The sequence below is a fragment of the Scophthalmus maximus genome, chromosome 20 (genome assembly GCF_022379125.1).
Source record: "Scophthalmus maximus strain ysfricsl-2021 chromosome 20, ASM2237912v1, whole genome shotgun sequence".
Taxonomy (NCBI): domain Eukaryota; kingdom Metazoa; phylum Chordata; class Actinopteri; order Pleuronectiformes; family Scophthalmidae; genus Scophthalmus; species Scophthalmus maximus.
In genome coordinates, this window is record NC_061534.1 from 16,275,930 (window position 1) to 16,292,500 (window position 16,571).

The 16,571-nt window shown below is 42.0% G+C and overlaps 1 protein-coding gene across 5 annotated transcripts in view; it reads right to left on the reverse strand.

The window, feature by feature from the left end:
- The window catches only part of syngap1b (synaptic Ras GTPase activating protein 1b), a 136,563-nt gene that overhangs the window by 37,446 nt on the left and 82,546 nt on the right, over positions 1 to 16,571 (reverse strand). For 4 of the 5 annotated variants that reach the window (XM_035608399.2, XM_035608403.2, XM_047329498.1 and 1 more), the window contains 2 exons: positions 4,576 to 4,667; positions 1,089 to 1,210 (listed from right to left, as the gene is read on the reverse strand). In XM_035608399.2, coding sequence (XP_035464292.2) covers positions 1,089 to 1,210; positions 4,576 to 4,667 — 214 coding nt within the window. Of the gene's footprint in view, positions 1 to 1,088; positions 1,211 to 4,182; positions 4,668 to 16,571 lie in introns of all 5 variants that reach the window. The other variant, XM_047329500.1, reaches the window with a different exon arrangement.

A 16,571-nucleotide genomic window follows, 5' to 3' on the forward strand; every position in this document is an offset into this window, starting at 1 on the left:
TAACTATACAATTTAACTGTTATAAAAAAATTCTTCATTGATAAAAATGGATAGTACCTAATGTCAAATATATTTGAAATAATTTAAAATATCAGATAAAAGCTATTTACTATAATTCTGCTGCTCTTGTATATATGAAATACAAGCTGCTGGGCTGGCTGCATTTGTTTTTATTTATTATTCTACTTAGACCTAACTAAAATATTTAACTATTATAAAATATACTTAATTGATTTAAATGAATAGCACCTAATGTAAAATATCACATAGAAGCATTTTACCACCATGTAGCATATTATGCATTTGCTACTGCAACTCTCCAGGGGGGCCACTGATGCCTGGGAGAAGAGGAAAAAAAGGTCTTTATCGAGTAAGTTTATAGATATATAGTCCTGATCATTTTTTGGGTTGGTTTTTTGATTTTTCTTTCCTTTTTGATGTGTTTCTCCTCTTTTCCTCCCCCCCCCCCCCCCCCCCTCCCGTTTCTTTTGGTGTATGTAATACCAGAAGATGTATGTGTTTGGAAATTTGAGGTGTCTTGTAATCCCAACAAGGGATGGGCCGAATGAATTTGGATGACGAAGGATTAAAAGAAGACAGACTAATACATGGATAGACTTATGGATGGAAGGAAACCCCAGAGATAATGATAACACAGGAGGTCTGACAACCTGGACATGCCAACAGTCCAAGTCAACTGTAAAATATTATATTCTTGATCTTTTTTCCTTCACCATCCTGGAAAACTGCTCATTGTCTTGTACCAGTAAACACATTTCTGTGCCGTCGTCTAATAAAACCCAAATTTGTTACAACCGACGCTGAATCGGAATTGGCTTTAAATGATCACTACCTGCGTTAGGCAACATCCCAAACATCCTGTTTCAATCAGAAAGATGCTTCAGATTGTGTAAGTGGGGGGTGGGGGAGCGCACTGTGTCACAACAACATGCATCACACAACTGGGGGGGAAACAGGCAAAAACAGATTTCATACATAAATGCATCTTCCCGCCGCAGGGCCAAACACAGCAGATTCATCCACGTATGAAGGCTCGACATCGCTCACACACACACTCGGCCACTGACCTGTCTTGGTCGGCACTGCGGAAGCGGGGGAGGATCATGTGGCGGAAGCTGCTGGTTCGGTCCAGTTTGGGCTGACTCTTAGCCCTCTTGATCGAGCCCTTCAACCGTCTACTGAGGAAACTCTGTAAGGGGGTGGAGGAGGGGGGAGGAGAGCGGCAACAAGGGCAAACAGATGGAAAAGTAGAGGGAGGACGTGCATGACGCGCATGGATGAGAGGACAGAGGAGTCGAGCGCGGTGTGACGAGAGCGATTGACAGGTATGGTGAGACAATGAACACACAGGTGATAACCATGAAGTCGGTGGGATGGAAATAAGTGACAAGACAAAATCAGATGAAGACACACACACACACACACACACACACACACACATACAAATGAAACACATGATGCAGGATGGGGAGGGAGCACAAGGTACATTTATTATCAACAGGAAATCATACACACGAGCAACAGAGGAACTGCAGTGTCCTTACAGAGCCTGCGGTGGGCAGTGCAGTGCCGCACAGTCCAAAGAGGAGCGCCTCACGCACAGGGGCGCAGTTTGTCCTGTGTGAGCTTCATTACACGAACGAAGATCACACCCATCTCAAAGCAGTGACACGGGGAATTGTTCAAGGACAAGAAAGAACGCGACTCAGTGTCCGCGTCCCAATGCTCTTGCACCGATACATGTAGTATTTGTGTGAAGTATTTCCGGAGGGGGATTATCAAAGCTCATTGGGACACACTTGATTATTCAGGACATCCCATGACAAATGCAAACATAAACACTGTGTATGGTATAATCCATCTTAGATGACTTGTTGGAACAAATATGTAGAATCAACCATAAACAAAAAAGCAATTTAAATCAACTTATATAGAAGCATGTGGGTCTACTGTACATAAAATAGACCTAGCATCATATTATTTATTATTATTCCTTTATTTAATGGTTTCTGTTTGATAATATTTTTTAAAGATACTGCATATTTCTCAAACTATTTGATAAAAGGATTTGAAATTTGACATCTCGACTGTGGGCGATATGCATTAAGAACAGAAATGATAACATAATGTGATAACGGTCTCAAACCAACTTACAAGCCCATTACCGCCAACACTTTGGACTGGAGTGGAGATGTAGACCGCGGTGCATTGTGGGATACACGTCGGCTCTGAATGCTGCTTCAGAGTGGTACCAGGAGAAAAGTGTGGATCGAATGCAGGCTGGGTTTGCTGTGTCTAAACTCAGTTTTCCACTATATTTTGCTTTGTGTCTTGATACATACTACATTTCATTATACTGTAATGTGTTATATTTTTTTAAATTTAAGTTAAATTACACAAAAAAAAGTAACTGCTAATTACTAGAGCAGCAATGATAATCCATTCATCTATTAGTCGTTATGTTTAGTCGAAACATTCAGCAACAATTCGGATCACTTCAAGTGATTTTTGGAGAAAAATGCCAACATTTGCAGATTTTTTTCTCACTTTCACCTCGCTGTTAAATTAATCTTTCTTTGGGTATTGTATTGCTGGTCATAGAAAAACATTTGCAAAATAAAAATGGCTGTCACTTTTCCCAATTTTTGACCTTACACGAGATGATCAAATAATCAATGAATCAACAATATCATCTGCCGATTATTTATTAATTATAATAATTGTTTAGTTGCAACCCAAGATATATCTCGCAACCGAGATAATTCCCACCTGAAAGGGGTCGCCATCCCACGAAGAGCACATTAAAATGTTAAACGACGACACTGTTACGTTTGTAAACCCCAAATGTCACCTTTCAAAGGCGTTTTCATACTTGAACTTTCGAGTGTTAGCTGTGAAAATAACTTTAAATGTCTCTAAACATGCATGAAATATAATTTTATGTTCTTTCTTTTTTTTTTTTATCTACCACTCTGCCTTCAAGACGCTTTCTCCCATTCAGCTTTCAAGTGCCTCCTGAACACTCACAGTAATATCATTTATGTACCTATAGCGTTACAGAATTATTCAGCGGGAGGATGGCTGGAGGGAAATGACACCTCGTCATCTGGAATGAGTCAAATGGCTTTGAAGCCTGTCTTGAGGATATGACTAAAGACTTGGCTCCATCTGCTGGTTCCAAGCTAATAGCCCGCATGACTAAATCTGATTTGATTTGCCGCTCTGTCTGACACTTTAAGTCTCGAAAAGTAAAAAGTAGTCAATGCAGAGAGAGGAAAAATGCCCGAATCACAAAAATAAAAGCACAACAAAGTGAGGTTACAGTGAGAAAAACGTCATCTCCTGTGGCTACGTTAAAAGGCACGTAATCCCTCCGTTGCTGCTCGTCTTCGGGTTGAAGGAGATTACTGGTGTCATTTAGTGCTTCGGCTCATTTACCGCTGTCCACATTTAGCAGATGTATGTAATTATGTATTAATTTCTAAAACGCTAATCGTCAAACTTAACAGAATATGAACTGCTGTCTGGGCTAATAAAGGAGCTCAAAATGACCGGCGGTGTAGTTGGTCCTTGGCTGACGGGTATAGTTTGGCTTCCTCTGCGCAGCACTGATCAACACCAGGGGTGGAATGAAACAAAAGACATTCATAATCGAATTGAATGATCAATAACCCAGCCTATGTCACAGTGTACAGTACTGAAACACCCACAGGGGCCATTTTCCTGCACTATGGGTACGAATTTTATATTGCAGTAGGTCAACTAAAGTATGGCATCTGCATTTCTAAAATAACTAACTTGTGACTGCATTCTTCAAATAGATCTGAACTGAAACTGTATCACAACACAATGAAGTGTGATTACATTGTGTGTTCAATGTTTGTCAGTTGGTCGTTGGTGAGATAAAACTTGCGAATGCAAGATGAGGCACAAAGACTTCAGGCAGAAAGCTGTGAAATTTTCCCACATTTCCATAGTACACTATTATATGTGTGTCTGTGTGTGTATATATATATATATATATATATATATATATATATGTGTGTGTGTGTGTGTGTGTGTGTGTGTGTGTACAGGCCTCTTTACTCTGGTAAGGTGTTTACACCTGTAACATGTAAACTCAGCTAGTATCTCTCCTTCAGCCATATTTGTGTCACATACCTCAACAGTGGGTAGTGGTGCAATAAACGCTCCTCCCGCCACTGGACTCGAACCGGCAGCCCTCCAGTCTCCACCCCAGTATGAGAAGGGGGGGAAGGAGGAGGCGGCAGGCGAGTGGGGCAGGGTGAAGGACAGGGAAGGCGAGAGGGGCAGTGAGCGGGGCAAAGGGGGAGTGCTGAGCGCCTTCTTTGAGCCCTTTCGCTGCTGCCGGTGCTGCTGCGGGCTCAAGGCGAAGGAAGGGGAGACAGCCAGGGGGAGGGGGAAAGGGTGAGGTGGGGTGCCGCTGGCGCGGCGACCACAGGTGTGTGGCGGGCCCAGGGCGGGGGGAGGGAGGAGGGACAGCGAGAGGGACGGAGGCAGCGAGCGAGGCCGGGAACAGAGGGGGTTACTCACGGATTGTCGGAAGGGTTGAAGGGGGGCAGTGGGAGAGACCTCCATGCTGGGCTGCTTCCCTGTAGCTATGCTCTTCCGCCGGGCGCGATGATCTAAGAGAGAGAGAGAGAGAGAGAGAGAAAGAGAGGAAGTGGACAGGTAAGACACAATTACACATAAGAGGAAGGGGAACATTGAAGGTAAAATGAGGACAGCACCATACACCGCAACCGTTTACACAGGTAGAGCAAGAGGACCTGGAGTGAGAGAGAGCTGTTTTCGACAGTCTGCCCAAAGGAATGAAAGAGGGGAGTGAACGAATGTGAGAGCTTGATAGAGGTCGAAGGTGAGCAAGGCAGAAATAAAACAATGCAATGTCACACCCATCCAGCGGCACTGCTGCCGCTTCCACACACCACACACCTTCATCCCCAGAGGGGGGGGGATTGAGGAAATGGGCGAGAGGCTATTGAGGAGATAGATTTTCTGTCTGGATGTCAGATGAGGCGAATGTTAATAGTCTGCATTTTGAAGCGGGGAGAGAGGGGAGGAACAGGGAGTAGCACGGATAGAGGAGTGGAGAGCATTAAACAAACAAAGTAGTTATTGACTTCCGTCAGGGAGTAGGTGCCTAACATACTGAATTGGCCAGTAAGGGAATAAAATATTGATATCTGATAACGCTTGATGGATGACAAAGAGAGTGTGAATGTACAGTTAGAGAATTAAAGACTAATAGGAAAAAAAAAGGGCCTCTTTTGAATTCAAGTTCAAAATTTCACTGAATGCCTAAATCAATAAATGACGTAGCCACAGAACCCAACTCTGACTTGCTTGTACAACCGAGAAACTCTCGGATCAAAATGTGGTGGTGCCTACGTTACCCACAATGCAAAAAGAACAACCAATAGTTTGGTCAGAGATTGTTGTGTCGAATTGTCAAATTGGCTTAGGAAGTTTCCTTAATGTCGACGTGACCCGGAAGCATTTGATCAGCAGCCACGATAAGAGCAGTTCGGAATATCTAAATGCATTGGAAAGGTGCTTCAATGCTTCCTTTCATATCTCCTTTAGCATAGGGTATACTGGAGCTCCCTTTGTGAGGGCAAGGAGATATAGACGCCCCACAATTTATTGCGGCAGCGATACTTAACGTGTTGCGCCATGCATGGACGTAAACTATTCAATCCGACGTAGAAGTAGAAGAGTATGAATATGACCCAGAAGAGACGCACGTCATCATGTCGTTCATCTTCGGAAATTTGTAGTTTCACCATGACGTAGTATAAAGTCGAGTCGGATTCTCTAAGCAGGGCTGTCGGCTTTTCCTAAGTCCTATCAGTCGTCCTTTATACCTTTCCTTGACCTCATGATGTCAAGGAATAGCAGATAGGAAGGACAATTTGACTCACCCATTGTATGGCCTCAAGATGTAAAGCCTTGAGCATAGATGAGGAGCAGGCTGCAGAGAAAGTTCAGTTCTCGCTACACCCTCGGATATTTTCAGACAAGTATCTCACTCTTTTAATTTCCTAGTTTCATCTGGTAGTTTTGAAGGATGTGAATTTGGGCAAAGAGACATATTGGGCATAATAATTGTCTCGGCTGAGTGAGTGCTGGGCACCTTCATGCTTGTAGTCATGTTTCCTTTGCCGAGGATGTTTTGCTTTTGTTAAAAGTATATACAATGGAAGCATTTGTTATGGTCATATACTGATAATGGGCTTATAATGGCTTTTCATCAAACATCAGATATCCACTAGTAAGCTACTGTAAGTTCCAACCTCTTCAGCACAGTAATGATGGTCCCAGATACACAAACCTGATAATTAGGTTATGCAAACCTGCGAGCAAGTCCTTTTCACGCTCTATGTTTTGTTGTTGTTAAAATTTAAGTGAATTTATTATTCACCTTGCGAACAGGAAATCCCTTTAAACGGTTACCAAAAAACACAAGTAATTGGATGAGAGGTAGGGTTTGAGCAGCGAGGCTTCATACACAAAAAAATGTTTCACACAACACCGTTTCTGCTGCTTTATTCTTTATCCTTTTATGTCCAAGTTATGTGAAAGACACTTATCACTGCTCATCAATAGAACTGCCAGATATGAAGGTTATCGGCGGGGGGAGGGGTCCTACAGCCATGCTAGCAGCTCTGTGAGGCTCTGAGCTGAATGCTAACATGCTCAAGAAGACAATGTCAACATGCTGATGTTTACAAGGTATCAAGTTCATCCATAGACTGTAAATGAAGATGCCCGTTACGACAGATCCCTAAAGGTGAAGCCAAAAAAAACTCAGTTGGTCGCCAGTTAGTCCATTTGGCTTCCTCCTCTGCAGAGTGTGGTTGTTTGAACTATTTGTCAAGGCACTACGTGCAATGCTTTTTGAGATATCCCAGTTTAGACCGAGGTGGGTTGACGGCAGTCAGACTAACATTGCCAACCCTGGAGCCATGTCGATAAATAAAATGGCAGAAAAAAAAGGAAAGGACTACAACTGTAGTTCTTGCCAGGACAGCCTGATCCACAGTTAAAAGATAAAGTTGTGAAACGCCAGCAACAAGCTGTATCTCTCCACCAGATAAGGACTAAACAATCCCTTCTCTAATAATGCCAGGGTGACCACCTTGGTAGACGCTCTGCTTAGATAACGGCATAACTGCAGCAGGAGGATATCAAAGCCTACATTATATCTCTGCATGTCCTGTTTGCTCCTTACTTTCCCCTTGCTTTTTTCCCCTTTTCTGCCAACATCTCATCGACATAACCCTGGTGCAAAGCCAAACTTATATTTGTTGGTTTGCTCCATTTTCATGCTTATATTTCGAGTAATTCAGTCTATCTCACTCTGTATCTCCCTCTTTCCTTTCTCTCTCTCCCTCTCTCTCAGCTCCTCCTATCACAAAGTCACACTAATATTCAGACACACACACACACACACACACACACACCTACCTCCTTTCTCCCACGCAGCTATTTTACATAATTCAAATAGTGCATTTATCCCGCTGCCTCGCTTCAGCCCCTGATCTCTGTCCTCTCTCTCTCTCTCTCTCTCTCATCATCTTTCCCTTCCTTGCGCCCTCTTGTTTTCATACTGTCCTCTCGTTCCCTCGCCTTCAGATACGCGAGGCATCTAGAGACCTCCATTTTCTCCCTACCTGCCTTTATCTGTATTCCTCTTTTATCCTCGCTGACCCTCCCCTTCAGCCCTCTTTCATTTACCTTTCCAATTCGCAATCCCTCCTCTGCGAGGCCTGCCCATCTTTTTGTCTGTGGCCCCAACATTTTCTCCACACCATGCGAGGAGAATCAAAGATGACTGCTCAGGTGCTGGTCACCCAGGCCGAGACACCAGCCTATAATGCCAGTGTCCCTTTGCCCCAAATGAAACTCTGCAGGCTGGGCGACTGACCGGTGGAAGAGTCTTCTAAAGTAAATCTCAGAAAGCAGGGATCTCACATCTATCTACCTTAACATCTATCTCTAATAAAAGGTGTCAAGAGCATGTGACCGACAGCTGATTGTCATTATATAAAAGTCAGTTAATTTCCATTCCACTTCAAATTGAGTCCTGAAAGCGGTTGGGTCATGAACTTCACAGCAGTGCTCACAGTTTATTCGGCGTGCTGTTACACTGCAAGTGTTAATTGACAGCAATTGTCATGGGTGATGCCCTGTACGGCTGGAGGTTATGCCATCATTATGAATGCATTATATAGCTGCAGCCCTCTCAATTTAAAAAAGCAACAGAACAGTGATATCAAGACCCACTATAGAATTTAGTGTTTCCCAAACTAATTAGTACTCCCCAGGAGGAGAGGATTGTGCCAAGGAGAGAAAAGGTGATTTAGGATTCAAATGGCGTCAGTCTTATGGTGAGAGAAATTCAGTTTGAGCAGTTTCTGTGGGTTTAGCTACAGGGATAGACAGTGAGATTTGGAAAGAAGTGTGTGTCATTATTACTATCCTAAGCCTTGGGGTGATTGGAGAGAAAATACAACACCAACTTAATCCTGTAGTTGCCAATTTGGGTGCGTCAGATTTAGAAAGAGCACATGTTTTATTAAATCCTCCAATGGACGGATCCATTGAGGCGGGAGCCTTGATTTCCTATAGAAATCAACCAAGTCTTTGTCTGCCGTAGGTAGTTGCAGCGGTTGATTTTTTCTCCCAAAAAATGCAAAAAAAAAGATAAAAGGAAAATAAAGAAAAATATTTGCTATATGACTCGAACAATTGATAGAGAAGCCCCCGAGTCATTACGGCTTCTTTTACCTGTGTCATCATTGTTGTAATCCCCAAAGCATTGCAGGATAACAGCAAGCTCTAACTAACATGCTGCAGTCTGGTCTCCAATATCCCTTCAGCTAACTTCAATGCAATGGGAACTAATGGGGAGGATAGAAATAAAGGGAATGGTGATGCAGAGCAACATGACTTGTTTCTTTTCATTGCTGTGACCCTCTCAGTAAGGATGCTGAATAGGAGCACAGTCAGAAAAGTAACTTGCTTCTCTTCCTCTAATGTCACCCAGTGTGATTGACTCCTTGGCGACCGCACAGAGAGACGCTGTTTGTCATGCTAGGATTAGTTAACTATGACCAGGATGCTTACTTTTAAAAGATTTTTTTTGACTTTGGGGAAATGTGATATTTGAACACTTCATATGCTGACACTCGTTGTGTCCTCTAAATAAAACCCTGCATTTCACATTTAGGCTTCATCTATACTGGTACGGTTTTGTTTTTAAAATGGCGTTCTAAAACTAATACGACCTCGGGAAGCAGATTGTCTGCTCTGCAGCATGTTGCTTGTTTACAGAAAATACTATGAAAGAAACAAGGGTGAAAAGTAAGACGAGGGATTTCTTTTTCTTGGACTGACAACGAGGGGGAACGAGGTTTACAACATTTTGCATTCACTGCTGGTAGTCGAGTCATGACCGAAGCGAATGCAGGTCACTGACAGTCCACACAACAATGTTCCACCGAAGTTTTCAAACTAAAACAGGCAGAGCTGGGTAACCAAACTTCTCTGTTTAAGTTGCTCGAAAACTCTGAAATAGTGTGGGCGGCGGGCATAAACGTAGCAACAGTGATGGATTTTAAATCTGAAACGCAGTAGTGTGGATGTAGACGTCGGCTGTTTTTAATTTGGGGCAGCGGCTCTGCAGGCGTGGTGGACTGTACTGTATCTATGGCACTGTGCATTATATATATATATATATATGTCTTATTTTCAAAGGTAACTTATATTGTGTGTTTACAAATGTGTATAAAAGTGAGAAGCAAAAGCACGTGACAAACCCAAACTGGCAACTAATAGTCAACTTAAAAAAGTCTGATTTAAGTTCATGTTCAAGTAATACGAAAAGGAACGGAAAAAATTATAAGTCATGTTATTAATGCTGTGATAAATACAAGGATCAATGAAGCTGGGGGCACAGGGGGTAAAAGTTACAGTATATTACTAACTTATCAAGATATCTGTAACCAGCAAAACACAACTCTTAGTCTTCACAAGTGATACACCGTCTTACTAAGCATTATGTTTGCAGAGAGCCACTTGCGGCAGTTTGTGTTCACATTAAATTCCATTCAGAAATTGCTGAGCAAGAATCCCCTGCGCCATGCGAGCGTTTAACTTGTTAATCTCCAAAGAGCCTCAGCAGCAGTGCTGGGTTTTAAATGCAGTTCGACCTCCAAAACATGGTATTTTTTGGAAGTACTTTCCCTGTGCGAATACACCAACTGGTTTTTTTTTCCTCATCTGAAGAAAAATCAAAGTATGCTAAACTAATCCCTTTATTGTAATTTGTAGGACTGTCCACAGAGGGCAGGTTAGTGTTGGTTTACAGTATAGTACAGACATTATGATAATTGAGAAGGAATCTAAGTCTGCAAAACAGTGGCCTGGAGAGAGAGCTCAAGTAGCCAGGGTAAAAACCCTGCTCCGTCATCCAGCCTGCACTAATAATGAATTCAAAATGTGGTGCAAACTTGCTACGACAACATGCATGTTTGACTGCTAACCTGTTTTTCACGAGCTGCACCACTGATTTGGTGATTTTCATTCATCAACTAACAACAAAGTAATCTGTTAAAGCATATTCAAACATATCCAAAAAAAAGGAATGTAAGATGAAAATGAAGGCAGTTATTGAAATAGTTTATGCAAAGGAAGAGAAACTATAAAAAGGGAATATTAATGTCAATAAAACTTATTCAGGTATTACTTATTCAAATCTGTATGTACAGTTCATTCAGGAATGCCTAAAAGTTCAAGGATTAACCCACCGATCAGTTATGAGAGTTATGGTTGAAAGCTCTGGATTGGTGAGATTGTTTCGTCAAGATGGAGGACAAACTCAGTAAAATGGATACTTGGGTCTTTAAAAGGTCGGTGCAAATTAAATTTGATCAAATGAAAAACCATTAGAAACTTGCCCTCTTTCCACTCTTCCATTGATCCCATGAAATCTCAGGAGCCTTGCCCTGCATTTTGTGTCACTTAATCACCTACTTTCTCCAGGAAAAGGCAATATGAATGCATGACTGAGGAGATTTTACAACAAGTTAAAAGCTGAGCAACACAGTCAACAAATCCACCTGCAGCTGGATGGTGATGATCTAGAAATCTGTCTTATTCCCATGAGAGCGTATTTCTGTACATAAAATGCTGATTTCTGAATTTTGTTACCGTTAATTGTACAAATACACTGTGTACTGTTTGAGAGAAGGTTTGTTTTTTTAGTCAAGCTCATCACGTGTCTTTCAGCCACGTCGTATTCACGTGAGTGTCATGCTATGCGCTGCACGTACAAACGTTAAAACGCTACACGCGGTCAGTACTTCCATCTTGACAGCTGGACAGCCAACACTCACTCCCAGGGTTGACCTATCACTCTTTTCCTTTTGCGTTGAATTATCTCTGACGGTTAAACCTGCAGACATTTTCTCCTCTGAGACAATAATATACTTCAGAAAGAGAGTGACTTCAATCAGGACGTATTTGTCTGGGACCTTGCCATTAAGTTACCCCCTGTTAATCTTAAAGACTACCATCACTTAATTCCCTTGAAACATTGTGAGAAATAGACGAGACAGTGACTTTCACCAAGCCTTTGAACAAAATTTGAACCCAAGAATTCGAGGCTTGGATACAGACTTTACTATTTAAAATGCACCTGGTTTTACTCCACACGCTGAATTATGTATCATCTGGTGGGAGTAGGCACAGGGCAGATTTCTCATTTTGGAAAATTGGTGCTCTTCAACCTGAACACAGACAAAAATTCACTTCTGAAGCATAATACTCTGTACCTGCCCCTTTTTTTCTATACTTAATATGCACAGAGTGGGGAAATGTGGGCGGCGGCGTGTGCAGAGACTCATTCAAAATCAGTGTATAAATCATCTGATTTATTCACGCAGTCTTTAATAAACGATGTGAGATGGGTGGGGTTATCAGGGGGTATGGAGCAGTTACAAATTAAAACCGAAAGGGGTGGCATGGTCATTGTCTTTTTTTTCCACACCTGCATTGTCACTTTAATGACAAGTGTCAAAATTAATAAAAGCCATTACGCATCCCTTTTATTAAAGTGTTAACAAAGAGCACCAGTCCGGAATGAAAAAAAAGAAAGTGAGGATGGGCCCATTTAAATCTATTTCTCAGTCTCTTTTTCTCCAAACCCAGGCCCTGTGTTTCGTTGCCATGGCAGCATTTAGTATTTCTTTTTTTTTTCTGAAGTACCTAACATTTTAGCTTCAAATATACAACACTACACAACAAAGCTCGGAATTTGACCAAATGTTGGGCTATTGAATGGGCAATAGACACGGATCCACACACGCACGCACGCACGCACGCACGCACACACACACACACACACACACACACACACAAGCAAAGGAATGTGTTAAGCAACAACAATGGGACCAGATAGGTTACAGTAAATCATTTCAAAGCTTCATTAGTCTTGGGATCACTGCTGATGACTGACAAGGGGGGCTAATGAGTTTGATTATGAGCAGCATTGAAACGGAAAAGTGTGAAGGCATCTGGAGACCTGTTGTGATTCACTTGTTGTACCTTATTTGAAATCCAATTAGGTAACCATTGTTTAGAGATGATGTAAATGCTTGAAAAGGAGACTTGAAAAGTGCAGCCGGGCTGAGGGATCTTCATGTCACGGGAGGCTGTCAGGCTGAAGGCAGACGTGCCCGCCTCTTTTTATTTAGCTGTTAAAACAAATCAACCATGTGCGGAAATAGCATTGTTCAAGTTGCTCATTCTTACCATCATGGTGTTGAAACATTGCTCTGGGGTTTGTAGGGACAGATCAAATCACTGTCAACTGAAACGAGACTCAACTTCCATTTCATTGCCATGTGATGTGTATCTAAACAATGTCTGTGTCCACAACAAATGGCAACCCACCGTGGCCACCGTTTTGAAGGTAAGACGGGCGCCATATTGGCTTTTTTAAACCAGAAGCTCTTCCCATATTTGGAGGAGCGGGGGGTATGGCCTGCACCTATTGGACAGTACATCTGTCCAATCTGTGCCCCAATGCATATCGTGCTTCATCGTCTATTTTACTAAAAATTGGACTATACTTGATAGTGAACAACATGATGTATTGGAGAAGAGTTGAAACAAGTGATCGAGACCATAAACGCCTCAGGAAAATGTTTACTGACGTTATAAATCAAGTGGCAAGTATACTCATTTTCTCATAGACTTCTACAGAAACAGACTGCTGTCAGTACAGTCGCCCCCTGCTGGTCATTCGAGAGAATACAGGTTTCGGGCACTTGTGTTGTATGTCTATGGTCCCAAATCAAAATGACTGTATAGTGCAATATATTTACAGTCCATCATTTTATTTGATGGTCCAAGTTTTGAGTGAATTCTCTTAAGAGAATCCGAAAAAATTTCCCATAATGAAAATCAAAACTCATGTTCATGGCATCAATGCAATTTCATATTTTACAGATGCACAAATGAAAGTTTCTCTACTTATGGTAGAGTTGGCAAAAAAATGATCATGCTTACATTGTGTCATCGTTGAGTTACAGAGACGGTTGTGTGAGGGTCATTCACAAAATTACAACATATCCATTATATGTTGCTTAAATCTCCCAGAGCTGGAGATTTTAGCTAACATTAGGCATCCATGTTTGCTTTTTTTCAGGCAATTCTAGGTTATAAAGTTCTTTACATCAACAACTTAAAAAAGAATCAGATTTTCTCAGTTGTACTGATTACAAGTCAGACAGTCACTACTACAATTCTGATATGACATGAAAACATTTTTTGGGGTGTTTTGACCAAACTATAAGAACCAATCAGGAAGTGAATGTGGCTAACTGCGTCATCATTTCCAAACATTTCTGTATGTAAAGTTACAGAGAAATAGTGACAATGCTGCAGGGAAGTGCTGGGTGGATGGATAAATTAATGTTCATTAGGTAATAGTTAAAGTACAACATGTAGATCACATTAATGCTGCATTGTGTTTGGTGTGAACGCAGCATTAAATCCCAAAATTCCATTTTGTGAGCTGCTTTCAGTCTTCATAGCCATCCCCTTCCTGCCCCAGCTTCATAGCTACTGTTGAGACACAAGAGTAGTACTGATCTATGAATATACTCAGGTAAATAATACACTAAGTCATAAAAGGGACATGGCTATTGCTTAATTTCAATATTGATTAATCTCTCCATAATTTTTTTGATGAACTTGTCAGGTGTCATTTTTTAAAATGCATTATTTGTCCTACCTACAGTCCAACATTCACAAAAATTCAATCTGCAAACAGAGAAGAGAAGCAACTGCTCAATGGCAATTTTGCATTTTTGTTTGATAGAAAACAAATGATTAACCATGGTCAGTTACTTCTCTGCTGACCGACTACTCTGTGTATTATTTCTGCACTAGATCAGCATAAAGAACAGAGGCTAACGTCTTATATCCAGTACAGTGCAGTACATACAGCAGGCACATGTGCTCACGTGTGTTAACACCCATTTCGCGTGTTCAAGTTTGTGTGTATAACCATGTGCTAGGCAACATGTGAAATGCTGCGCTTGTTCATTGTGAATGTAAATCTGATGTCAAGCTGAAAGCTGAAGAGGGAATGTGTGGGTGGCAATCGCTTCCAGCTTAGACCCTCTGAGAGAACCGAGAGAGAGACAGAGTAAAACGAGTGGGAGGGAGGGATGTAGACACACATGAGTAAGAGGTTGGTAAAAAAAAAAAACAGAAAAGGAACAGTGTGTGTGTGTGTGTGTGTGGGGAGGAGGGGTGCGTAGGAGTAGCAGGGATAGGGCAAGAGCAAGACTATATGGATTGAAGTCAGGACGAGAGAAAGAGCAGAGGATAGAGGAAAAAGGAAGAGATTGAAATGGAGGAAAGGTATCTGGGGCAGTGGTAGCAAGAGAGGCAGGGAGAGGAGGAGTTTCACCGAGGATGGGGGAGCTGGATGGAAGGAGGGAGGGAGCACAAGAGGCAGAGATGGAGGCTGGAGAGGGAGTGGGTGTCTTAATAGCGCTGAAACGCTCAGGGCTTTTTTTGTATGTTTGCCTTTGTGATGATAGAACGCTGCTTGGCTCCCTGTTTGCATTCTGATCCGTGAACTGTGACTACAGATGCAAGGCGGCCTCTCCTGTGTTTAACGAACATTGCAGCATCCACTTCTGGGACTCTCATTACATAATTGCAATATCTTGAAGCAAGGCAATATCTTGAAGCAAGGCACATTCATTACCTGCAGTGGTTACGTCCACTGTGCATTTGACTATTTCTTTTCATGTTGAAGAATTCATCTGGATAAGTCTCCATAAGTCACCCACTGGACTGATATCGCTTTGCAGTGGCCGTTCAAACCGCGCTAAATGTGTGTGGCTGCGGCGAAACACGAGCAAAGAGCTGGTGCTCAACAGATAAAGAGTGTGGTTGCAGTCCTTCATACAGCAGCAGAGGTGTAGCAGCATTTTTTTTCTGTCAACCATGACCTATCCATTCTGCTTTCTGAACAATTTACTAATGGACAGTGTACAAACAGCCGCAGTATGTTCCCGTGAATGATGCATGTGATTCGTCGAGTCTGCAGGTTAGCTGTGTCAGGACCCATTTACTGAGGTGACACACCACGGTACCTAGGCTACATCCATACAAAAGTGTTGCAGACAGCGAGTGTGAGCAGCGTTTTGCCGTCACTGCTGGTAGCGGAGTCATGACTGAATAAGAACCAATCAGGAATTTAATAAGGGTGACATTGTTTCCAGGCATCCAGATGTTTCCAGATGGCGTTTTTTAAATCTAAAATGGGGACAACAGAGTTTTCAAAATTGTAGACAAAGCCGAAGCCAGGCGGCAATTGTCTTAGATTTCCGTAGCATTAGGACTATTTCTAAACTTGTGTTTTAGGCGCTCGAACACTCGGGAGTAGAGTGGACGGCGGCCGTACACGTGGCAGAAGTGAAGCATTTTAAAACTAAAACTCAAGGATTTTTGCGGTGATCCATACAAACAAAGCAGCAACTAACAAAATCTTACATTATTCATCTATCCGTCAATTACCTAAATAAGTGAAAATCATCTCCAGTGTGAATGTTGCAACAACAGCTAGAAAGTAGTTTTTTCATTAAAAAATCTGTTGCTGTAACTGAGACCTAAAAAACTGACAGATTGAGAAAGAACTACCAACTAACAGTCCAATCACGATGACTGCTGATCACAAGTTTCTCTTCTCTACATGAACACTAAGCGCCAAGTTGGATGGTAACCAACATTTTGGACAATCCTTTGTATTCTCATAGCCGTTTTGCCTGGTGTTTTTTAAAATTTTCAGAATCCACAAGCCTCTCGAAGGACAGGAGTTCTTTTTCTGCCTTTGCTGTTTCTTTGGAGCAATTGCACACGACGCTGCAGCTCGACATATATAAATTCCACTATTATTCATAGCTGCCATTGGCAGATTTTATAAACTGACATTTTGTTTG